The sequence below is a fragment of the Rhinolophus ferrumequinum genome, chromosome 2, assembly GCF_004115265.2.
Source record: "Rhinolophus ferrumequinum isolate MPI-CBG mRhiFer1 chromosome 2, mRhiFer1_v1.p, whole genome shotgun sequence".
NCBI classification, from domain to species: Eukaryota; Metazoa; Chordata; class Mammalia; order Chiroptera; family Rhinolophidae; genus Rhinolophus; species Rhinolophus ferrumequinum.
Genome location: NC_046285.1, coordinates 45,543,509 through 45,568,624, shown reverse-complemented (window position 1 = coordinate 45,568,624; position 25,116 = coordinate 45,543,509). Strand labels below are relative to the sequence as shown.

The 25,116-nt window shown below is 37.8% G+C and overlaps 1 protein-coding gene across 4 annotated transcripts in view; it reads left to right on the top strand.

Moving 5' to 3' along the window:
• Positions 1-25,116, top strand: part of GSK3B (glycogen synthase kinase 3 beta) — a 189,138-nt gene that overhangs the window by 83,330 nt on the left and 80,692 nt on the right. For all 4 annotated transcript variants that reach the window (XM_033125680.1, XM_033125672.1, XM_033125665.1 and 1 more), the window contains one exon: positions 13,202-13,285. In XM_033125680.1, the coding sequence (XP_032981571.1) occupies positions 13,202-13,285 (84 nt within the window). The remainder of the gene's footprint in view (positions 1-13,201; positions 13,286-25,116) is intronic.

The window sequence follows — 25,116 nt, the reverse complement described above, 5'->3', positions numbered from 1 at the left end:
TCCAGGAATCCTTTCTGTTGTTTCCCTTTTCCTTCCCCTTTCAATGCTGGGCAAGTTGTTTATGTGGCTGTTTAGTAAAATCAGCTTGTATGAATCCTGTTTATTTTTTCTATAAAATTGGAGTTTCTTTGTAGAAAATTTTCAGCCTACCTGAGTAGTGTGTATTTTATAACTATACAATTTAGATTTTTTATTTACATACTGTCTAATTATAGTAATGTAAAAGAAAAATATCATAAATTCCCAGAACATTGGTTGATAAATTAATATTAGAAATTCCATTGTGTATATGATATATATGCATTAAGTGAGAAAGAGATCAAATATAAAAAACTTTCTTTCCTTGGCTTTTAGAGCAGGAAGTGGCAAACTGTGGGCCTGTTGCCTGTTTTTGTAAATAAAGTTTTACTGGAACATAGCCATATCCATTCCTTTACATATTTTCCTTGATGCTTTTCCACTATAACTGCAGAATTGAGTGGTTGCAACAGAGACATACTATGGCCTGCAAGCTCAAAGTATTTATTATCTGCTGTTTACAAAATGTTTGTGGACTCCTATTCTAGGGTTTTATTTTTATGTTTTGTTTATTCTCAGTCTCTTGTATGATTCCTTTTTTTCTGTCTGCCTAAACGTTGATGTTCTCCAGGATTCACTCCTGAATATCTTCCCTGCTTGACTTTTGTGACATCACTGTCTAGGTTATATTGCCTGACCATGTTCTTTTTAGTTTCTTTTACAGACTTCTCTGCTGCTGGAGACTCTGGCCACTCTTTTCTTATTTTCCAGGCAATTTTACTTATTCCTGTGGCTTCAAGAACCATCCATAGCTCTTGCTAGAGGATAAGATAAACATTATCAGGTTGCTTCCTGGACCTTTCCGCTTCAGTGTACCTCATTCGTTTCAAACTGCATGTGTTCCTACCTGCTTACCAGCAACTTGCTAGGCCAGTGAACTCCGCTGCCATTTTAATAGTCACGTGAGTCAAATAGTTGTCATCCCCTCCTGGCAGTTACCACACAATAGCAGTAGGTGATTAATAACTGTTGATCTGCCCCCCTTTCATTTTCACTGTTCTTTCATCGCAATCTGCCAGTCCTAGTGTATCTTTCTTCTCCTTTAGGAACTTTTTTTCATACCCAATTCATACCCAGTGATCTTCCCAAAACAAATCTCTTGCTTAGAATACATCAGTGGTTCTCTTTTTTAAATTTTAATATAAAAAGTTTACTTGACTTGGGCTTGCATTTTACCTTGAAATTCTTCATGTTCAGTTGCGTTTATTTTTTTAATAAAAAATAATGTTTAAAGATTTTTATTAAAATATTAGTTTCAGGGGTACACCGTAGTTATTCAGCATTTATAGACCTAAAGAAGTGCTCACCATAAGCCCAGCAACCATCTGCCACTGTCACGGTATTACTGACTATATTCCCCCTGCTGTACATTACACCCCCTACATCAGCGCTGCTTTATGGCTTGTACTAGGCAAACTTTTTAGCACTGTATTTAAGACTTTCTACCTGACCTCTTTCTAGAGGTTTTCAAAGTAATAAGTTTTTTAACTTGTGTTCCTATTTACTTACAGCACTTTCTGAGTTAGACTTTTCACATCGTATTGAAATTGTTGGATTTGCTTGTCCATTAGAATATGAAACCTTTAAGGACTGAATTTTTGTATACTCAGACCCCTGGCTCTGACACATAGTTGGCTTCAAAATTTTTGCTGTACACATGGAATTATTTTGAGGTGATAGTCTAGCCAACTGTAGGGTCTTTGGGGGCATCTGAATTCACTGTGGAATCAGAGAATCAGAGGTGGATTCAACAGTTTCAGTCCTAGTGTGATTACTAAGGATAGATGGTGGAATTTTGGATAATCCTCATTTTTCAAAGAAAATATATTTTGGGAAAATAGTTTTTGAAGCAAAATTTTTGAAGTGAATTCTAGCTTACGAAAATGGAGCTTTCTACCGTGGGGGAAAAGATCTCCTGGTAGGATGAAATTTGGTGAAGAACAAAAGATGATAGACAGCCTTGTGTGCCCACCCGTACGCCCACCGTGTGAATCTTGCTGGTTATTACTTCACCTAAAAGTTCACTTTTCCTTTATTGAACTTTTACATAAAGATGCATAAAGTACCCTTCTGGGAATCTCTTGACTCCATGCTTTTAGCTTCCAGAAGGATTCCCCCCCCCCCTTTTTTTCCTTTTTTAAGTGTGAGGTATGAAATGATGTAAAAATAAACAAAAGCCTCTATGTCTATTTTAGAGGTGGATATATGTTAATGGTTATTACTTAAAACAAAAGGATAAATTTTTTCTTTAAATGTGCCTTTCAGGTTTTCTTGTACTGGTGTGATATTTATCCCATCTTTACTAGTCATTTTGTTTTTCAGATCGGAGTAATGAGTTAGAATCCAGCTTATATGTACTTTATCTTTTTCTATACTGGGGGAAAAATGCCTTTATGGGTAGGTTGTTGACTACAGTGGATTTCAAATTTTTAACCATGATTCTGTAATAAGAAATACATTTTACATTGCAGCCCAGTGCATGGGAGAAAAACTAAACACGTTTAATGAAAAAGTCCTTGCTTTTACTATGTTTAAAGTTCTGTTATTTTATTCTATTCTCTTCTGTTTTCTTCTGTTTACCTTACCCACTCCCTTCTCAATGCTGATTGGCTGGGACCCACAATTTGGAAAATACTGGTCTGCAGCAAGTTTTAAGGTAGAAGCAATTACAGGGAATTTACTCTGTGAAAGACAAAGTAACCTGCTTTGAGCGAGGTCTGTGGGTGATATGGAAAAATACAAAATTCAGCTTTTGCTCTTAAGGCACTTATGGTAAGCTAGTTGGGCAAGTTGTGTGTGTCTCTTAAAAATGACTATAATGTAATATCTGATTTCTGTGAGCTGCTTTTTAAAAAGCATTCTTTTATATAATACCATTGAGCTGTAGTTGTAAAAATAAAACAAAACCAAGAAAGTATATAGTAAATTCTAAAATATTTGTGTGTGCTATAGGAATATAGAGGTCAGAAAAGATTAGTGGGAGTTGGAACAGCTGGGGATGGTCTGTGAAAGAGGTGGGAGTTAAATGGGAACTTAAGGGACGGGTAGAATGTGTGTAGGCGGGAGGGAGGGAGGGTAGAGACATTCCAGGGATGGTAAGTGTGATCAGTGGCTGAGAATTGGGATTGAAATAATACGTTCAGAAAGAGAGAAGTGGGATCTAGTTATGACCATATCAGTCATGAGTGGAAGATAAGATGAAATTGATAAGGAGGGACTAGATTATGAAGTGGTTAGACTTTATCCGGTAGGAAATGGAGATGTCTTTCTCTCTCTCTTAAAATTTACTTTGCTAATGACACTGCCACTCCAGATCTCTTTCGGTTGCTGTTGGCATGGTATATCTTTTCCTATCCTTTTACTTTCAAGCTGTTCGTGTCTTGGAATCTAAAGTATGTCTACTATACAGAGAATATACTTGGAGTTTACTTTCTTATCTGACATTCTCTGCTTAGTTAACCACATTTGGTGTAGTTTTTGACATGGTTGGAATTACCTGTACCATGTTCTTTGTTTTCTCTGTCATGTTTTTTTTTCCCTCTGTTCTCTCATTTGTTGCCGCCTATTTTGTTTAACAAATCTTTTTTACTGTACCATTTTAGGTCCAGTTTTGATTTTTTAACATTAAAAAATTGTTGTCTTAGTGGTTGCTTATGAGTTACAGTATGCATTTTAATTTGTCACAGTCTGCTTCAAGTTATACTGACTTAATTCCAGTAAAATACAGCATCTTTTCTCCAATATAGCTTTATTTTCTCCTTCTTCCTGCTATTATTGTCATATGTATTATACCTATTTATGTTATAAACCTAATAATATACTGTTATCGGAATTGCTTTATACAGTTTATGTCTTTGATGAAATTAAGAGAACAAAAGTAAAATATATGCAGTCTTTTATATTTTCCCATTTATATTTACCATTTCTGGTGCTTTCATTTCTCTTCATGGATTTGAATTACCTCCTCGTGTCATTTTCTTTTAGCCAGAGAGTAATACTTGCTTGAGTGTTTCTTAAAGACACGTCTTCTATAGAATATTCTCTTTTTAAAAAAAAAATCTGGAAATGTCTTCATATTTCTTTTAATGTTTAAAGAATAATTTTTTTGTATATAGCATATTAGTTGGCTTTTTTTTTCTTTTGGCATTTTGAATATTTTTTATTGCCTTTTTGCTTCCATTAGTCTGATAGTCAGTCAGCTGTTAACTGTATTGTTTCCCCCACGTATATGATGAATCATTTTTGTTATTGCTTTCATGATTTTTTCTTTGTGGCTTCATTTCTAAAGTGATGAGCCAAAAAAAAAAAAAGTAATAAATTTAAAAAAAATAAATAAAGTGATGTGCCAAGATGTGAATCTCTTTGTGTTAACTTTTTTTGGGGTTCATTAAGCTTGGGCTCCCTTAAGCTTTATAGTTCAGTAGATTAGTGTTTTTCTTCAAATTTGGAGAGTTTTTAGCAATTATTTCTTCAGATATTTTCTCTCCCTTGCCCCTTGTCTAATACTGCTTTTATATCTGTTGGTAGGTGTGATGTTATCCTACAGGAGGTCTCTGAGGCCCCATCCATTTTTCTGAAGTTTTTTTTTGCTTCAGTTGGATAATTTGTATTTCTCTATTTTCAAGTTCACAGATATTTTTTAAATGTCATCTGAAATCTTATTTCGAGCTCATAGTGAATCTTTCACTTCTATAACTATATTTTTCAACTCTAGTATTTCCAGGTTTTAAAGGTTAATATTTCTTTGTTGGAATTTCCTATTTGTTGTGTAATTGTCAACATATTTTTCTTTAATTTTTTTAATTAAAGTTTATTGGGGCGGCAGTTGTTAGTAAAGTTACATAGATTTCAGGTGTACAATTCTGTAATACATTATCTATATCTCACATTGTGTGTTCACCACGCGGAGTTAGTTCTCTTTCCATCAGCATATATTATAATTTTTAAAATAGGATTTCTGTTAATTCTTTGCACATTATTTATGTATTTATTTTATTTAAAAACTTTCCCCCAGGTTTATTGCGATACAATTGACATATAACATGTAAGCTTAAGGTATACAACGTGTTTGATGCACTTATATATTGCAAAATGATTATCACTATAGTGTTAGCTAACATGTCACATCTTGTAATTATCATCACTTTTTTGTGGTGAGAACATTTAAGACCTACTTACTCTCTTAGTAACTTTCAAATATACAGTACAGTGTGGTTAACTGTAGTCAGCACACTATATACGAGACCCTCAGAACTTATTTATGTCATAACTGGAAGTTTGTACTTTTTGAGCAACCTTCCCCCTCCCCTGGTAACCACACTTCTAGTTTGTATGATGAGTTCAGCCTTTTTAGATTCCTCATAGAAATGGTATCACACACTATTTGCCTTTCTCTGTCTGACTTATTTCACTTAGTATAATGCTTCATGGTCCATCCATGCTGTTGCAAATGGCAGGATATGCTTGTCATGGCTGAAAAATTCTCCCCCACCCACCACACACAGTCATGTGCCACATGATGACGTTTTAGTCAGTGAAGGACTGCATATACAACAGTGGTCCTGGAAAATGACAATGGGGCTGAAAATTTGTTAGCGATGTTGTAGCACAGTGCATTACTCACGTGTTTGTGGTGATGTTGGTGTAAACAAACCTCCTGCACTGCCAGTTGTATAAAAATACAGCACATAAAATTACAATAATAGACCATACCATATAGATTTGTGTAAGGACACTATGTGTTCGTGAAATGACACAATCACCTAATGCATTTCTCAGAATGTATTCCCATCGTTAAGCAACATGTGACACGCGCGCGCGCGCACACACACACACCATTTTCTTTATTCATCTGTTGATGGACACTTAGGTTTTTCCATGTCTTAGCTGTCGTGAATGATGCTGCAATGAACATGGGAGTACAGGTATCTCTTTGAGATAGTGATTTCCTTTCCTTTGGATATATATCCAGAAATGTCATTGCTAGATCAGATGCAATGACATGTTGAGGAACCTCCATACTGTTTTCCATAATAGTGGCAACAATTTACATTCCCATTAACAATGGACAAGGGTTCTCTCTTCCCCACGTCCTTGCCAACATGTTATCTCGTCTTTTTGATGATAGCCATTCTAATAGGTGTAACATGCTGTTTCATTGTAGCTTTAATTTGCAGTTCCCACATGATTAGTGATATTGAGCACTTTTTCATGTACCTGTTGGCCATTTGTATGCGTTCTTTGAGAAAATGTCTATTCCGGTCCTTTGCCCATTTTTTAATTGGCATGGTTGTGGGTTTTTCTCTTTTTTCTTTCTTTTTTTGCTATGGAGTTACATGAATTCATATTAATCCCTTACCAGACATGATTGCAAATATTTTCTCTCATTCAATAAGTTGCCTTTTGATTTTGTTGATGGTTTTCTTTGCTTTGCAAAAGGTTTTTGATGTAGTCCCAGTTTATTTTTGCTTTTGAGATCTTTCCTTTGGTGTCATATCTAAAAAATCATTGCTGAGACCATTATCAAGAAGTTGTAAATGGGATTGTTTTCTTAATTTCTCTCTCTGACAGTTTATTATTGGTATAAAAATGCAACCGATACCTGAATGTTAATTTTGTATCCTGTTACTTTACTAAATTCATCTATCAGTTCTAATAGGTTTTTCGTGGAATCTTTTGGGTTCTCTCTCTATATAGTGTCATGTCATCTGCAGATAATGACAGTTTTACTTCTGCCTTATCAATTTGGATGACTTTTTTTTTCTTGTCTGATTGCTGTGGCTAGGACTTCCAATACTGTGCTGAATAGAAGTGTAGAGAGTGGACCTCCTTCTCTTGTCCCTGATCTTAAGGAGAACACTGTTAGCTATTCCCTGTTGTGTATGATGTTTGCTGTAGGTTTGTTGTGTATGGCCTTTATTATGTTGAGGTATGTTCCCTGTATTCCCACTTTGTTGAGAGTTTTCATCATAAATGGATGCTGGATTTTGTCAAACTCTTTTTTTGCGTCTATTGATATAATCATACGATTTTTATCTTTCATTTTGTTTATGTGGTGTATCCTGCTAATTGATTTGCAGATATTGAATAAACCTTGCATCCCAGTAATAAATCCCACTGTGATCTTTTTAATGTATTGCTGAATTTGGCTACCTATACTTTATTGAGGATTTTTGAACCTATGTTCATCAGGGATATTGGCTGATAATGTTCTTTTTTGGTAATGTCTTTGGCTTTGGAGTCAGGGTAATTGTGGCCTCGTAAAATGAGGAGCCATCCATGCTCTTAAATTTTTCGGAATAGTTTGAGAAGGATAAGTGTTAATTCTTTGAATTTGGTAAAATTCACCTGTGAAGCCATCCGATCTAGGACTTTTGTTTGTTAGGAATTTTTTGATTCCTGATTTGATTTCATTTTGTAGTAATCGGTTGGTTCAGATTTTCTGTTTCTTCTTGGTTCAGTCTTGGAAGATTGTATGTTTCTAGGAATTTATCCATTTCTTCCAGATTGTCTGATTTGTTGTCATATAATTGTTCATAGTAGTATTTACTCTTCATCCTTTGTATTTCTGTGGTGTCAGTTGTCACTTCTTTTTTGTTTCTGATTTTATTTTGATCCTCTCTCTTTCTTTCTTGATGAGTCTCTCTAAAGTATTATCAATGTTGGTTATGTTTTCAAAGAACCTTAGAAAAGGTTGCATTGTTTTTTTAGACTATATTTTGTTTATTTGTGCTCTGATCTTTATTATTGCCTTCTTTCTACTCACTTAGGGCTTTGTTTGCTATTCTTTTTTTCTACTTCCTTTAAGTGTAAGGTTAGATTGTTTATTTCTGATGTTTCTTGTTTCTTGAGGTAGGCCTGTATTGCTATGAATTCCCCTCTTAGGACTGCTTTTGCTGTGTCCCATTGATTTTGGGTCGTTGTTTTATTTTCCTTTGTCTCAAGGTATCTTTTGATTTCTTCCTTTATCTCGTTGATCCATTTATTATTTAGTAGCATGTTATTGAGCTTCCTTGTGTTTGTGTGTTTTTCAGTTTTTTTCTTGTAATTGACTTCTAGTTTCATACCATTGTGGTCAGAGAAGCCAGTTGATATGATATGCATCTTCTTAAAATTATTGAGACTTGTTTTGTGGCCTACATGTGGTCTGTCTTGGAAAATGTTCCAAGTGCACTTGAAAAGAATGTATATTCTCCTGCTTTGGGGTGATGAAATGCTGTAAAAATACCAATTAAATCCATCTGGTGTAGTGTGTCACTCAAGGCCACTGTTGCCTTATTGATTTTCTGTCAATCTCTGTTTATGTTTTATTATTAAAAAATATAGTTGCTTTATATATTTAGGTGCTCCTATGTTGTGTGTATAGATGTTTACAAGGGTTATATTCTCTTGTTGGATTGATCCCTTTAACATTATGTAATGTTCCTCTTTGTCTCTTATAGCCTTTGTTTTAAAGTCTATTTTCTCTGATATAAGTATTGCTGTCCCATCTTTTTAAAAATTTCCATTCACATGAAATATATTTTTCTGTCCTCGTACTTTGAGTGTGTGTGTGTCTTTCAATTTGAAATGGCTCTCTTGTAGACAGCATATGTACGAGTCTTGTTTTCTTATCCATTCAGCTACCCTATGTCTTTTGATTGGAGCATTTAATCCATTTACTTTTACAGTGGTTATTGATAGATACATAGTTATTGCCATTTTATTATTCAACTTTATGTCTCCCCCTCCCTTCTTCTAAAGTCCCTTTAACATTTTCTCTTAATATTGGTTTGGGGTTCAGGACTCCTTTAGCTTTTTCTTGTCTGGGAAGCTCTTTACCTGTCCCTCAATTTTAAATGATAGCCTTGCTGTGTAGAATAGTCTTAGGTGTAGGTCCTTGCTTTTCATCACTTTAAGTATTTCATGTCAATCCCTTATTGCCTGCAGTTTCTGTTGAGAAATCAGCGGACAATCTATCAGCGCTCCCTTGTGACAAGTACCTAACTAGTTGCATTTCTCTTGCTGCTTTTAGGATTCTGTCTTTGTCTTTATCGTTTACCATTTGAATTATAAATGGTCTTGCTGTGGGCCTGTTTGGTTCATGTTGTTTGCGACTCTGTGCACTTCCTGGGCTTGTATGTCTATTTCCTTTGCCAGGTTAGGAAAGTTTTCAGTCATTATTTCTTCAAATAGGTTCTCAAGCCTTTGCTTTTTCTCTTTTCCTTCTGATACCCCTATGATACAAATGTTATTACGCTTGATGTTGTCCCAGAGGTCTCTTAAACTATTCTCATTTTTTAAAATTCTTTTTCCTTTTTGCTGTTTTGATTGCTTTCTGCTTCCTTCTAAATTGCTGATTCGATCCTCTGCTTCATCATGTCTGCTGATGATTCCTTCTAGGGCATTCTTCATTTCAGTTATTGTATTCCTCACTTCTCACTGATTCTTTTTTATGTTTTCGATGTCCTTTTTATGGTTGCTGTGTCCTTGTTAAAATACTCACTAAGTTCCATGAGCATCCTTATAACCATTGTTTTGAACTCTTTCTCATTTGTTGCTTGCTTCCATTTTGTTTAGTTATTTTTCTGGAATTATCTCCTGTTCTTTCATTTGGGACATATTTCTTTGTTTCCTCTTTTTGACTGCCTCTCTCTGTTTGTTTCTATATTAGGTAGTTCTACTACGTCTCCCAGTGTAGACCTGCTGACCTTGTGTAGTAGGCGTCCTGTGGGGCCCAGTGGCACAGTCTCCCTGATCACCTATGCTGGGTGTTCCATGAATGTTCCTTGTGTGGGTCGTGTTTACCTTCCTGTTATAGTTGAGCCTTGATTGTTATTGGCATATCAGTGGGTGGAATTGACCCTCTGGCTGACTGGCTGTGGGGTTTGGTCCCATCCACAACTTATGGGCTGTTGTGTGGGTGGCTTATCCTGTGGAGCAGGATTAGCCCAGGTGAGTTTGTGAGCCTGTTGAGACTACCTTTTGGGTGTGCTGCTTGTGGAGCTATTTTGGTGTGTTCTGCTGTGGTCTGAAGTAGACTTCCAAGTATGTTGGTTCTGGTGCCTTTTGGGAGGGGCTCCAGTACAGGCCCAGTTTAGCCTCTGCCTGTGATCAACTGGGGTCTACCTGGTAGGAGCTACAAAGCGATCTGCAGTTGTTTGCTGCCTGTGCTGGACCTGGAGGCATGTGGAAGAGGCCCCAGTGTGAACTGAGGATGTCAGCCACCAGTCCAGGCCTTGGGGTAGCTCCACAAAAGGCCTAGGGTATTCCAAGGCCACCTGCCAGCTCCCGTATGGTTCAGCTGCTGGTATAACCTTGGGTGGTCACAGAGTTGGGTGAGGTGGGGTCACAGGGAATCACCAGTATGGGACTATTGGTGTTCAATAGATTAATGTATATTCTGGTTTGGTACCAGTTCTGAGCCTGAGCTACTCAGCAAAAGTCTCAGAGCACACTGAGGCTAGCTGCCCACCTGGGGCCTGGAGAACCCCGCGAGTTGTCCAAGAAATAGTGCAGTGGGAGCGGGGCTGGCTGTTTGCCAAGAAAGTGCCTCAGGTGTTGCTCAATTTGGGTGGGGTGGGGTCCTAGGCAGTCAGCAGTGTGGAGCAAGCGGTGTTCACCAAACCAATGCAGATTCAGATTTGGCTGTGCAGTGGTACTTCGCTTTTCGAACATAATCCGTTCTGGAAGACTGTTCGAGTTCTGAAATGTCTGAAAACTGAGGTGCAGTTTCCCCCATAGAAAGTAATACAAAATGGATTAATATGTTCCAGACCTTTAAAATCAACCCCTAAAACTGAAAATTTAGCGTGAATTTTACTATTTAATGATACCATAGATCCATAAAATTTACGGCGTTCGTACACCGAAATGTTCATCAACGGAGACGTTCGAAAACCGAGGTACCACTGTGTTGGGGAGGGCTCAACACAGGAAAGGTGGTGCCCACCTGCTGACTGCATAGGAGGATTCTACACAGGGAAAACGGCTACTATCCCTCCAGTCCTCACCCTGCAGCCACACAACTCAGTCACTCCCTGTATGTCTCTGATGCCTCCCAAGTCACTGCCCGTCTGCCAGAGGCCAGGGCGAGCACCTGCAAGCAAGTGAATCTGTGCAGGGGCCCTTTAAGATGACATCTGAGTTTCCCTCTGCCTGTCATCCCACCCAGCTGGTTGGAATTCCCGCTGTTTTTCACAGCCCGATATTTGGGGGCTCGTCTTCCTGGCACCAGTACTCCGGGCTATGGATCCTGGTGTGGGGCTGGAGTCCATCGATCCTCCTACAGTGGCGGGAGGGGAATGGGGGTACCTCTGTAGCTGAGATATCCCTCCTGATTGTCAGCCTCTACACTCAGGTATCAGGCTGACCCATTCTACGTCTTCATCCATCTTCTCACTCCTCACGTGACTTCTTTAAATCCTTAGTTATACAACTTTTGTTCAGCTAGACTTCTGATGGTTCTCCAAGTTGATTGTTCTATAATTTAGTTGTAATTTTAATATGGTCTCGGGAGGAAGCAAGCACAGCATTTATCTGTTTTGCCGTCTTCTATCTCCCTCCCTAAAACAGTCAGTCTTGATATCTGTACGAGTATAACACAGGAGGCATGAATCTTAGCTTACTAGTAGTTCTCCTACAAAACTAGCTACCTAGATGCAAATTGGCAAACTATAGATATACTTACAGAAATAGATTTAGTTTGGAACGGAAATGGCCACAGTTTTGAAATTGATAAAGTTTTCTGCGTTCTCTTCAACAGTCAAAACTTAGTCTGACTTCAGACTCGAATTATCTTTGTTCAAGCAATATACTGTACTGCCTAAGTTTGTTTATTGCTTCAGCTATAAACATTTTATAACAAGTAATGGAATGTATGATTGATCCCTTATAAAAGAATTTTAAATATCACTGTATACATAAGCCCAGCTCTCATAGTCAAGTTAAAGGGACAGAAGGAAAGTCTTCTTGAGTTTCCTATTTCCCTGAGAGGATATGCTAGAACAATCAGAGGGTGTTTGGGAAGTTTCTAGAGGAGGAGAAACATTCACTTATTTCTGCTACCATCTTCTAATAACTGAAGCTTATTCTGCTCTAGAACAGTTCTGCTTCTTTGGCTTGTCGTCCCCAATCCATCCTCAACTCCTTTTTTGGGGGGCCATTATTCCCCTAACTATAGTAGCGTTTCCCTTCCAGATTCCCAGGTATATACTTTATGTTTTGTAGCTCTGCTAAATCATTATTTTAACTGAAAGTTTATATTTTTTGTACACATAGCTATTACTCTGGTGTTCTTTCTCTGTGTTGTGTAATTTAGCCATTACTAACTGATTTCTGACAGCCCAAGTATATTGTTGAATTTATCTTTGTTAATATACGAGTATACTCTTCAAATTTACTACTGCAAGATGTGTTGTGTTAAGAGGTCATTATATTATTTAATGAAGAATCAGCATAACTTTAAATCTCCTCCAAAGAGAAATTACTTGTGTGGTCTATAAATTTATCAGATTGTACAATTTCTAGTATATCATATTTTAACTCTCTAAAACTTAGCAACTGAACCCTTCTAATGGGGATGATTCTCATATTTTTCACTGTATCTTGGAAAACAGTAGGGCTTTTAAAGAGTTTTCTTTGCACCCAAATTTATTTGTTTGGGGAGAAGTTTGATTTTTATTATAGTTGTAAAAATTTCAGTAGTAATAGCTCAATTCAGACACCTCTTATATACTGTAGACCAGTGCTTCTCAAACTATTTGTGATAAAGTATCAATTTAAAAATTTTCCAATTTATTAAGGACTGATATTTTTGTAAAATAACAATTGAATTACTAGAAAAGTGGAATTTTAGGAAATACAAAATATAGGCCCCATTTCATTATAAGATTCATTGATACAAAATTATTCTGTCAAATTGCTATAAAAAATTCTTACACTTATTCTCAATTTGATTTGTGGAGCATTAGTAAATAGTTCATGGACTAGTAACAAATAGTTTACAGGTCAGCACTGGTCTGTAGACCATACTTTTTAGTAACGTATCTATAACCACTGTTCGTAGTGTTTAATATTAAGCATTAGTCAATGTGATGAATAGCAGTCATCCTTTAAAAAATATTTTCATGTGTTTCCTTTTCAGAACCGAGAGCTCCAAATCATGAGAAAGCTAGATCACTGTAACATAGTCCGATTGCGTTATTTCTTCTACTCAAGTGGTGAGAAGGTAGGTCTTGCAGAAAGTGTGTACTGAACATTGTGACAGACTTGTTATTCTTCTAGAAATATTCTTACCCCTCCCTGAAGTGAAATAGTTTTGTTAATTGAATGGAAGAATTGCAAAACCCAAGCCCTTGTGATTCTGAGCTCAATATATTATCATTAAGCATCATTAGTTATATCAGGAAAACGTTAATGAAATGACAAAGGGAATGAATTTTTCTAAAACTTTCTTTTTTTAAAACATCTGCCTGCAGTTCTGAAGCAAATTGTGTGTGTGTGTGTGTGTGTGTGTTTTAAACCTTCTATATTCCTTATGTGCTTTATTGGAGGGAGCAAAATTATGTCATTTTGTTAATTTGAAGTATGAGAGGGGAAGGGGAAGCAGGTGGACTGCAGTAGGACCAGAATGAGACTTACACATTGGGAGGCAAGTTTAACCTAGAGAAAAGCTAGAAAAGGTGTATTTCAGAGCTTGTTGTGAGTGGTCACTATTTATGATCACTTTTAAGTTTGTGAAAGCAGAGGATAATTAAAGAAGACTTTGTGCTATAATTAAAGAAGACTTTGTGCTGTGACACTTCTCCTCCCTCCGTGCCATTGGTTTTTCTCTCCAGAAGATGTAGGAATTAATGTCATTGTATTCTCTGGAGTCGGAAGCACAGAAAATCGGTTTCTTTTGTTTTACTGTGGTCTTTTTTTTTCCTGTCTGTTCACTGTCCCTTCTTCCCAGATTCAGTCTTTTCTTTGCATTTTTCCTTCACTAGTTTGGGATGAAGGGTCAGAGCAAGTAGCAAAGCACTTAACGTTTTCAACTAAATAAATAGGATTTTAGATAACATCATGAATATACTATCCAAAGTCCTTAAGATCCATGATGCCTCTTGATTTGTAGCCCAGTGTTCTTTTTACTTCACATAACTATTTCGCAATTAACCAGTGTTTAATTCTTTTCCATTACATTTTATTTAGATTATTTCCTTAGAAGTTCCTTTTTTTTAAATGACTGAGCCTGTTATATAGGAAGGTACCTACACAATGAGCCAGAATTGTGATATACATGCCTACAGATACATAATTGGTGTGTGTGTGTGTGTGTGTGTGTGAGAGAGAGAGAGAGAGACAGAGAGAGACAGAGACAGAGACAGAGAGACAGAGAACGCGCGCGCGCGCGCTAATGTTGTTTTGACAACTAAATTGGCCGTGTAGAGAATCTTATTTTTCAGGCGCACCCTCTCCCCCTCCGCACCCCTTGCCTTTTAAGTTTAAATGATGGCCTCTGCTTGTATTAGGGACTGTAAACCCTCCTAAGTATTCGAGCTCTTTTGTTTCTAAAGCCGATTACTTGGATAATGCTACTTTTCTTTTTTAATCTAGCAAACTGCTTATTATGTCTTTAATCTTATCTGTTTTGGCATGTCTTTACTTTTTCCTATCCCTTCCCAAATAAAATTATGGAGCATCTGTTACGTTCACAGCACTCTTATAATGGAATTTTGCATCTGTGTGGCTTTTTGTTATTAGATGCTAGACATTGAGACCCCAGAGAGGAAAGTAAAGGTCAGCATTATTTGTTCCATGAACGACTTTATTGCATGCAGATTCACTTGCAAAAGTCTCCTTACAAAGCCCCTAAACATTATCTCTTGACTACTTAATTTACATTGTTTTCCCTATATGCTGGGTACTGTTTCAGTGCTTTACAAATATTAACTCATTTAAGGCTTATGAAGATAAAAAGGAGAAAGGGAAGAATATCAAACCTTTTGAATGTAAGGCTCTATTTGTGGCGGCACCTGAAGGCTTACCTGTCTGATTTTGGTTTGGGGGGGGGGGGAGCCTTCCTTCCCACTGTCACCTAATCCTGCCTCACAATGACAATGGACTGACTGTTATCTGTGTATCCCCGAGGATGATTTTCCTCCCTGCTGCTGTTCAGAGCTGCTTATTTATCTTAAACAGTCTGTTACTGATAAAGAGCAATTGAGAAGTCATTAAGGGAGATTAACCAGAAGGACAGTGAAGGAACTTCTATTATAAAAAAGAAATATACTTTCTGATATTTTATTTATCTCAGAACTTTCCCTTAAACATTGTAAATTTTCCAAAGTGAAAAAAAGGCAACTTTTAATTTTGTTGGATAGCTTCATTAAAAGAACAGAAAGAAAAGTTGTGATATATTACTGAATATGATTATCCTGCTTTGTCAAAAAACGGAGCTTTTCTGAAGATATACAGAAATACACAGGGTCAGGATGTCCAACCACCACAAAGATAATTTCTTCTTAGCCTGCTCGCGATCTCCACTTCCTTTCATCTGAATTGTTCTGGCAGGACCAGTGTTACTCAAGAGACCAGTTAGTAAACTAATACATTTCATATGAGACGGGTTCTGCCCGAGGGTTGAGAGCTCAGGTTTGTTATTATCAGTTCTAACTCTCCAGGAGTCGATTACTGAGAGTGAACTGAGAACCACCGTTTAGAAAGGGATCTAAATGTCTTACGAAATTCTTACAAATTCTTGAAGGTGATTTCTCTCTGAATGCGGCAGTTCTATGTTAGGTAGGTGTTTTACTAACAAGCATTATGTATTGTCTGTGTGTATATTAGAAGAGCTTTGAAGGAGGAAATAATAAATTAATAGTTTGAGATGGCCTGTGAGATGTGCAAACAGCGATGCCCAGTAGGCAGGAATATGTATGATTTCATAGGTGGGGGTTGGGCGGTAAATGAAGAGATGACATTGAAAAGGTTGGGTAGATAAGCTGTGTAACCATGAGTTTGGGAGGAAGGGAGAGGCGATGTTTGAGGCCAGGACAGCAAAGAGCCATCCGTTTGCAAGCGTTGCCTTCTGGTCCTAGAGTATGGTGAAGGGTGAGAGCAGTCTTTAGTTGAGAGAACCGCAAGGAAAATGTACCTTCGGGTGGAATCCAGATTTTATCTAGGGAAAGGCAGTAAAAGGAACCCTCTCTGAAGAGATGGGGGTTTGAAACTCCATGGAGAGTTTTTTGGGGTGTTTCAGAGAGCTCAGGGGAAGCTGTGGGCAGGAGATCATCGGTGAGAACAGGAGCCTGAGAGCGGCTTGAGCAGGCAGTTGGGGGGGTAACCGAGGGCCTTGTGAGGGTGAGAGAGGGAAGGAGGAGTCAGTGCTGCAGGACTGTAGGGGTGAAAGACTTGGTTAGCTTCCCAGGATGGTTCCACATGTATATGGGAATACTTTGTAATCCTCTCATCGTCACCATCGTCGTCATCATCTCGGACTCGCTCTCCGTCTCTGTCATTTTCTACCTATTCTTCTAAGCCTTTCGTCTCTTTTCTCTATAGTCGCTGTCCTCTCTGGGTTTCTGTCCCTTTCACCCTGGGCTCTGGGTCTCTACCTTTGTGTCTCTGGGTTTCTGTCCCTCTCTCTTGGTCTGTGTCACATCTCAGATTTCTTTCCCTTGTTCACTCTGGTGTTTGGCTGGCTGGCTGTGTTTCTGTCGCTCTCCCCCCACACACACACACTCCCTGGTGGCTCCTGCATGGATCTCTCCACCTCTTTCTCTGGGTTTCTGTATCACTCTTACTCTTTCTGTAAATATCTGATTCTTTCTAAATTTTTGTATAGATTCTCATCTGTCCTGAGCCTTCCTCATTCTCTTTCTTGGTATCTTCTCTCTGAGCCTCTACTCTTCTCCCTTTTCTGATAATTTTAAAGAAGAAAAATTTTTAGTCACTATCCTGACTTTTGACTTCAGTTCTACATCTTATTTCATACAGTATACGTGTTTTACATAGTTGTAGGAATAATTCTTTATCACCTTATTAAATATTCAGGATCTTGTAAAATCTTTCTCTTGTTGCCTCGTAATATTTGTAGTTATTGGTTATGTAATGTTCCATTGAGTTGTACTGCATAACTATTCTCCCATTGTTATTTTTAATTTTAGAATTGTAGGTAAACTACTCCAGGACCTCATTATAACTTTTGTCCGTAAGTACTTTTTAGTTCTGGGTGAAGTTCAAGTAGGATTGCTGTAATATTTGGCAGATATTTTCACTGACAACAGTTGGACTGGCTATGTCTATTTTGGTGACCTTTTCTTTATTGTGCTCCAGCCTGCCATTTCAAGACTGTTTTTCTTTAGTGATTATAAATAATCGGCTTTTAGCCTATAGTTGGGGGAAGGAGTAGCCAGTGTAACTAGAAGAAGGAGGAATTGAGTCAGGATAGAGACTAAAGATGTGACCTAATTAGTATTAGTCTTTTGATTGGAATCATTAATGTTTGCTATTGTAACTGGAAAGTCATGTAGTTCATTAATTAGTATACTCTTGCTTACCCTAAGAGGTTTTAGTAAATCCGATTTAGTACACAGTAGTTTTTCTCCTTGATCAGAGGGGGAAAAATGGGATTTTTTAATGTTTTGAAAGACTGGGCTTATAATACTTTTGTGAATTCCACGTGTTGTATAGGATAGTTCTTTTTGTAAGTATTGATATTTGGCAGTGGAAATCCCTAAGTAAAATTTTATGAAGAACCCGTATTGTATAGAGAGCACAGATAAACACACCAAGTTGCTCTGGTTGAAACTGGGGTGTGGGACCAGGTGACCGCCTTCCCGGAGTCGCTCACTTCTGTAGAACCCCCGGCCTCTGAAGGCCATAGTCTGTAAACCACATCCCGCCTCTACAGGAGCCTTACATTTTATTTAGATCAATTAATAGTTTTCAGAAAAATTCCTGAGTGACCTTACATGTAATAATATTTTACCTGTGGTTCGTCAGAGATTGATTACTTGAATAATAGAGGTCGCTTTCATTAAATACAACTTTCCTCTTGCCGTATGAGAGATGTTGACATAGCAAGGATGGCACATTGATTTTATTCCTCAACTTTGTTCTGCTGATAGTAGATGTGCGGAAGGGGAGATTGTAGCACTGCTTCTGGGATCAGGGAGAAGCACGCAGTGCTCTGATCATGCCTGTCTGCCGCCAGCCCGCGAGAGGGCAGGGCAGAGGTGAATCTGTTCTGGAAAGTAAAGAGCACTGGCCTGTAGCGGGCGTGTTTGGGTTTGCTTCCCAGTTCTGCCGACTCGTAGTGACTCGGAAAGACGTTTTCCTCTTTAAGGCCTTTTCCCCTCCTCATCTGTGTAGTAGGGACTTTGTAGGGGGAAAATATAATAATGTTTATTAAGTGTTTACCATAGCACCTGGCATGTAATGAACACTTATTAAACATTAACTTACTATATATTTTACAAATTGTTGTTTAATAATAGCAAATTTATATTGCACTTGCTGTGTGTCACACATTACTCTAAGCCCTTTACATGTACTTGTATAACTCACTTAAACCTCACAGCAACCCAGTGAAGAATGGGTACTGCTATGATCCTCATTCTAGAGAGAGAAAAAACAACAGAGGCAATCCCAGTTAAATAAGTTACCTAAGAGTCGCACAGCTACTGAATAGCAGAGTTAGGAGTGGGCTTTAGGGACTCTGTCTCCAGAGTCCGGATAGTACACTATACGACTTAGCATAGAGTGCCAATTTCTAAGCTAAGCACTGTGTTAGAAATGGAACATTTAAAAACATCTTAGTAATGATTGTTGAACAAGGGGAGATGATGCAATTCTTTGGAGAACTTTAAGAGAATTAATAGCCCTTTGCTGTGTGATAATAATAGTAGGAGCAGTAATAATAATAGCCAAAATTATATGGTGCTTATTATATGCCAGGCCTTAATCTAAATACTTTACTTACACTCTCTTTTTTGAAGGAAGAGCTTGAAGAGGATTGTTGTTAATTCTTTAAGGGTGAGAGTTTACCATTGAAACCATCTCGTCCAGGATTTTACTTTTTGGGACATTTCTGATTACTGATTCAATCTTGTTATATAGGTTTTTTGAGATTTTGTATTTCATCAGTGTAGTAATTGGTGTGTGTCTAGGAATTGGTCGATTTTTTTCCTGTTACCTGATTTGTTGGCACACAGTTGTTTACAGTATTCTGTTACTGTCCTTTTTATTTCTGTAAGGCCACTGTTGTTTGTCCCCACTTTCATTTCTGATTTTAGTTATTTGTGTCTTCTCTCTTTTTTCTTTGCCAGACTAGCAAAGGTTTTGTCAATTTTGTTGATCTTTAAAAGAACCAACTTTTGATTTTCTTAAATCTGTTTTTTGTCTTTCTCTGTTTTATTTATCTCTGGTCTAATCTTCATTATTTCCTTCCTCTGCTAGCTTTAGGTTTAGTTTCCTCTTTTTTAGTTCTTCAGGGTGCAAAATTAGGATACTGATTTGAGATCTTTCTTCATGTAGGCATTTACAGAAGTAGATTTCCCCTTTGAGTGCTGCCTCCACTGCCTCTCATAAGTTTTGGTATGTTGTATTTTTGTTTTCATTTATCTCTTAAATTCTCCCTCCCTCCCTCCCTCCCTTTTTCCCTCCCTCCCTCCCTTCTTCCCTCCCTCCCTCTCTTCCTTCCTTCCATTCAAAGTGTGTTGTTTACTTTCCTCTTTGACCTGTTGGTTCAGAGTATGTTGTTCAATTTCCATGCATTTGTGATTTTTCCCCCTTTGTTACTGATTTCAAGTTCCATTCTATTGTGGTTGGAGAAGATACTTCTGGATTTCAGTCTTTTAAAATTTATTGGTATTTGTTTTGTGGCCTATCCTGGATAATATCCATGTGCACTTGAGACGAACGCATTCTGTTTTGGGGCGGAGTGCTCTATGTATATCTGTTAGGTCTAACCGGTTTATAGTGTTGTTCAGATCTTCTGTTTCTTTATTGCTCTTCTGTCTTAGGTGTTCTGCCCATTATTGGAAGTGGTGTATTCAAACAAGTCTCTATTTCTGTAGAATTGTCTATTTCTTCCTTCAATTCTATCAGTATTTACGACTCTGTTGTTTGGTACGTATATGTATATAATAGTTATATCTTGATGAATTGACCCTTTTATCAAGATACAATGTCTTGGATACCTTTTACTTCTTTTTCTTACCACTGCCCTGGTTAGAACCCTCAGTACAATGTTAAGAAATGAAAGCAGACATCTTCTTCTTGTTCCTGATTTTAGGAAGAAAAAGTATTTAGTCTTTCATTTTTAAGCTCTTTCATTTTTAAGCTATGGATATCATCTATCAATGTCATTTATCAATAAAAGGGGAGTTCCCTTATATTTCCAGTTTGTTGAGCATTTTTATCATAAAAGGTTGTTGGATTTTTGTGAAATGCTTTTTCTCCCATCTATTGAAATGATCCTGTAGTTTTTGTCCTTTATTCTATTAAGGTGTTTTACGTAAATTTTTTGAATGATAAACCTACACCTTGCATTTCTGGAATTAATCCCTTTTGGTCATGGTGTATAATCATTTTCATATGTTGCTGGACTGTATTATTATTTTAGAGGATTTTTGCTTCTGTATTCATAAGGGATATTGATTTGCTGTGTAGTCTCCCCCCTGGCGTCCCCTGCCCCCATGACTTTGTTTGATTTGTATCAGAGTAATACTGGTCTCATTGAATGAGTTGGGAAGTATTTTCCTCTTACATGTTTTTAAAGATTTTGTGAAGAATTTGTACTAATACTTTGAAAATTTGGTAGATTTCTCCAGTGACACCACCTATATCTGGGCACTTTTTGTGAGAGGTTTTTAAATTACTAATTCAATTTCTTTCCTTGTTATAGGTATATTTAGATGTTCTATTTCTTCTTTTGTCTAAGTTATCTTACTTATTGGCATCAAGTTATTCATATTTTTTCCCTTGTTTCATTCCTGGTTTCGATAATTTGAGTCTTCTCTTTTTTTTTCCTTAATCAGTTTGGCCAAAGTTTGTCAATTTTTTTGATATTTTTTCCCCAATAAACCAACTTTTTTCCAGTTGCTTTCCTATAATTCATTTATTTCTGTTCTAGTCTTTATTATTTTCTTTCTGCAGCTTGCTGTGGGTTTATTTTGCTCTTTCCCCCCCAAGTTTATTAAGGTAGAAGTAAAGGTTATTTATTTGAGATCTTTTTTTGTTTTAATGTCACTTACTGGTCAAAGGTTGTGCTTAAGGTTCCCATTGCCAGTTACGTTTTTATCCTTTACCACTGAATGTGTGAGTGGCATGGATGCTGCTGTCATAGGTCAGGGAGTTCATATTTATCTGTCACATGTTGAACCAGGGACTAGTGGCTTGGAAATTCCCCTCTGAATGCTCCTGTGAGGGGGCAGCTTTCTGACCGCCCAGGGATGAATGTGATTTTACTTCCTGGGAGCTGCTCAGGGGTCAGAGTAGTTTATTGTTCAGTCTGTGTTTGCTTAGCGGTTGCATGTCAGCCCTTTGTGCCAGGGATGTGTCTGCTGTGTGTTGATGTATCAACTTAGGGAATGTGTCCTGCGTGTCCCCCGTCCTGCTCAGCCCAGCACCTGTGCAGGTCCTTACTGACCCCCAGAGATCACTGTGACCCCCACCGAGTAGGTGCTTCTTGGCTGTCTCTTTCCTCGGTTCTGTATTAACTTCTGGTGCCTTGCCGTTTTCCCTTGTGTCCTGAACCTACCAGCTTCTCGAATTGCTCTCTGCAAAGATCTCCATTGTTCTTGGACAATGTCCATAGGCGTGGAGTTCTTCCTACTGTGTTGCAAGTGAAGTTAGTTCTCTTGGCAGAGCGCGGAGCCTGCCTTTCTGCCTGGACAGGACCTTTGTTCCCTGGCACTAGAAGTGAGAGTAAGAACTGACTTGTCCCAGAGTAACACCCCACTTTCTGACTGGGCACTGCAGGGGGTGCAGTGGCAGCCCTGGTCTTCACACCCCGCCCCTCCTGCATGGGAGCTCTGCCCTCTGCGCAGCTGCCGATGAGTCTCACAGAGCGCCCAGCCTGCTGCCCCTGGAGTACAGATTCTGGCCGACTGGTGGGGACCGAGTGGGGAAGGGACACAGAGTCCTCCTGGCTGGGCCCCGCTGGAACACATGGGGCACAGCTGTCCCTCCTGCGGTGAAACCAGACTGGGAGCTGAGGGGACAGGAGTTACCCCTCTTCTTGCCCATGTTTGTCTGGAGTAGAGTAGTGGGCAGAGCTTCCCAAACATGCAAGTAGGATGGCAAGTCTTTGCTGAAATGCCACAGTTCTTGCTGTTACTGAGATTTGTTTCTTCATTTGTTATGTGCCCTTAAAACAATTTCCAGTTACTTTTTACCAGTTAAATCATTTACCAGTTAAATTTTTGTTTTGCTGAGGAGATCTCCTGAGCTACTTACTCTGCCATTCCAAAAGTCCTGCTCCCCCACGGTTATTTTCTGTATTTTGTTAATGGACTGCTGATCAAAATTGTTAAGCTAGGTAGAAAAGATGAATAAAATAGTGGCTTCCAACTGTAGCGGGGGCACAAGGGAGTGTAAAGGGATAAAGTGAAAGTAATGACTGAGCAGATGCTGATTGTCTTCTGTCTTTTGATTATATACCTTATCACAAAAAAATGTTAAGCAAGCACAATAAATTAGTATTATTTTACTAATACACGTTAAAACATAAACCAAAATAAATATTTAAAAACATAAAAGGAGTATAATATACCTTGTGCATGATAATTTTTATCAGATTCAAATTCTTACAGATACTCTTTTGATTAGAGAGTGTTACATGTCTTGAATCATGCATACAAATACTTGATTTTCTTTTAAAGTCTTATGATTTATAAAGGGCTTCTTCTGTGTATTTTATGCATTTTCTGATTTAATCATCGGTGCTACAAGATAGATAATAGTATTATTTTGTGAGCTTTATCATTGAGAAAATTGGAGCCTAGTGTGATTAAAGAATTTGCTCGATGTTGCATAATTTGTAACCATGGGAGCCACTTTCAAACATAGATTCTTCAACTGTAAAGTCTGTGTCCTTTCCAACCACCTATTTCTTCTTAATTCCTATCGTTCGCTTCATTTCAGTTTACTAGCACTGTAAAGTGTTTTAGATACAAAGACAAAGTATGAGATCTGTCTACATGAGTTTGAGAAGGACAAGAAGAGAAACATACTACAGAACGATACATGGAGTAACAATCATTTTTTTTCTATGAACAGATATAGTGTAGAGGAAAGTAATAGATTAGCCAGAGGGTCAGCAAAGGAATTACATGGAGGTGGTGCTTATCCAGGGTTTTGAAGGCTAAATAGGGGCTATGTAGATAAATACCGTGTTTCCCCGAAAATAAGACCTACCCGGACAATCAGCTCTAATGCGACTTTTGGAGCAAAAATTAATATAAGACCCGGTCTTATTTTACTATAAAACCCGGTCTTACAGCATAGCATAGCATAACATAGAATAGAAATAATATAATATGATATGATATAATATATAATATAATATATAATATAATATATAATATACCAGGTCTTATATGTATTTTTGCTCCAAAAGCCACATTAGAGCTGATTGTCTGACTAGGTCTTATTTTCGGAGAAGCACGGTTGCACAGAGAGCGTGTGTATCAAGTTCAAAGTAGAGGGTGTTCGAAAGGCCTGGTACAGTTAAACAGCATGGTCTGTATAGAGGAGTCAAAAGTATTTTGAAATTTCTGGTATATAAAGTATGGGAGTGTGGGGATAGTAGTGGGAGGTGAGGTTAGGAAAGTAAAAGTGGGTTCGTAAGTGATTGTTTGGGTCAAGGTCAGCCTCCTTATATGAAAAGGACTTTATGTTGTAATTTTTAATTAAATGAAACCCCAAGTTATAGAAATGGTGTGTGTGTGTGTAAGTACTATGCAAAGTTATAGCTCAGTTTATACACTAGTCCCCCCGTTTCTGTGGGGATATGTTCCAACACCCCCAGTGGATGCCTGAAACTGCAGATACTACCGAACCCTCTACTGTGTGTTTTCCTCTCCAGAGGGAAAAGTGCTTCGTTTCCGCTTCAAGGAAGCACTTTACTACTTTTCTTTGGCATGTCCAAATTGCCAGCATCACTGCTCTTGTGCTTTGGGGCCATTAGTAACTAAAACAAGGGTGACTTACACAAAAGCACCAAGACACTGCAGCAGTTGATCAAATAACTGACACAGCGACGGGTCGCTAGCCTGCGAGTATACAGTGTGGACATGCTGGAAATAGGGCTGATTCACATTCTGGGTGGGACAGAGAGAGATGGCAGGAGATTTCATCATATTACTCAGAATGGCATGCAATTTAAAACTTAGGAATTATTTCTGGAATTTTCCATTTAATATTTTCGGACCACAATTGCCCCTGGGTAACTGAAACTGCAGAAAATGAAACCACAGATAAGAGGAGACTGCTGTACATGGTCAAGTTTACGAAATACAACTTTCACACCCCCCTTCCTTTTCCTTTTCTCTCACTCTTCTTACTGTGTGAAAATCAAATAAAGAGGTTGCTAAGTGAGCTGAATTTTGTGTCTTCCATAAAATTTTATGTTGACTTCTGTTAAAGTGGTATGTTCGTTATCTGGATGAAACTTTTACTGATGAAATGCTGACATTTTCAGAGGAGTGTGACCTAGGGAGTGATTATATAGGTAATGTAAAACTGTTAAGGTGGATGAATTATCAAGACCTCCTCATAAATTATAACTGTTACAGCAAATAAGATAATTATCATCTGCTTAAAATGTGAATCTACAAGTATATTATGAATATCAGTTTCCAACTTTGTGTCTATATTATTTTAATATTTTGTGAAACTAAATACTGTTATTACATGCATATTGTAAAAATATTGAAATAACACAGAAAGCAATAGATAACAAGTCCCCCAAATCCCTTTCCATAGAGGTAACTATCCTGTATTTTGGAACATGTTAATCCTCTTCCCCAACAATATAACAAAATGGCTTTTTAGGTTTCTATGCATAGC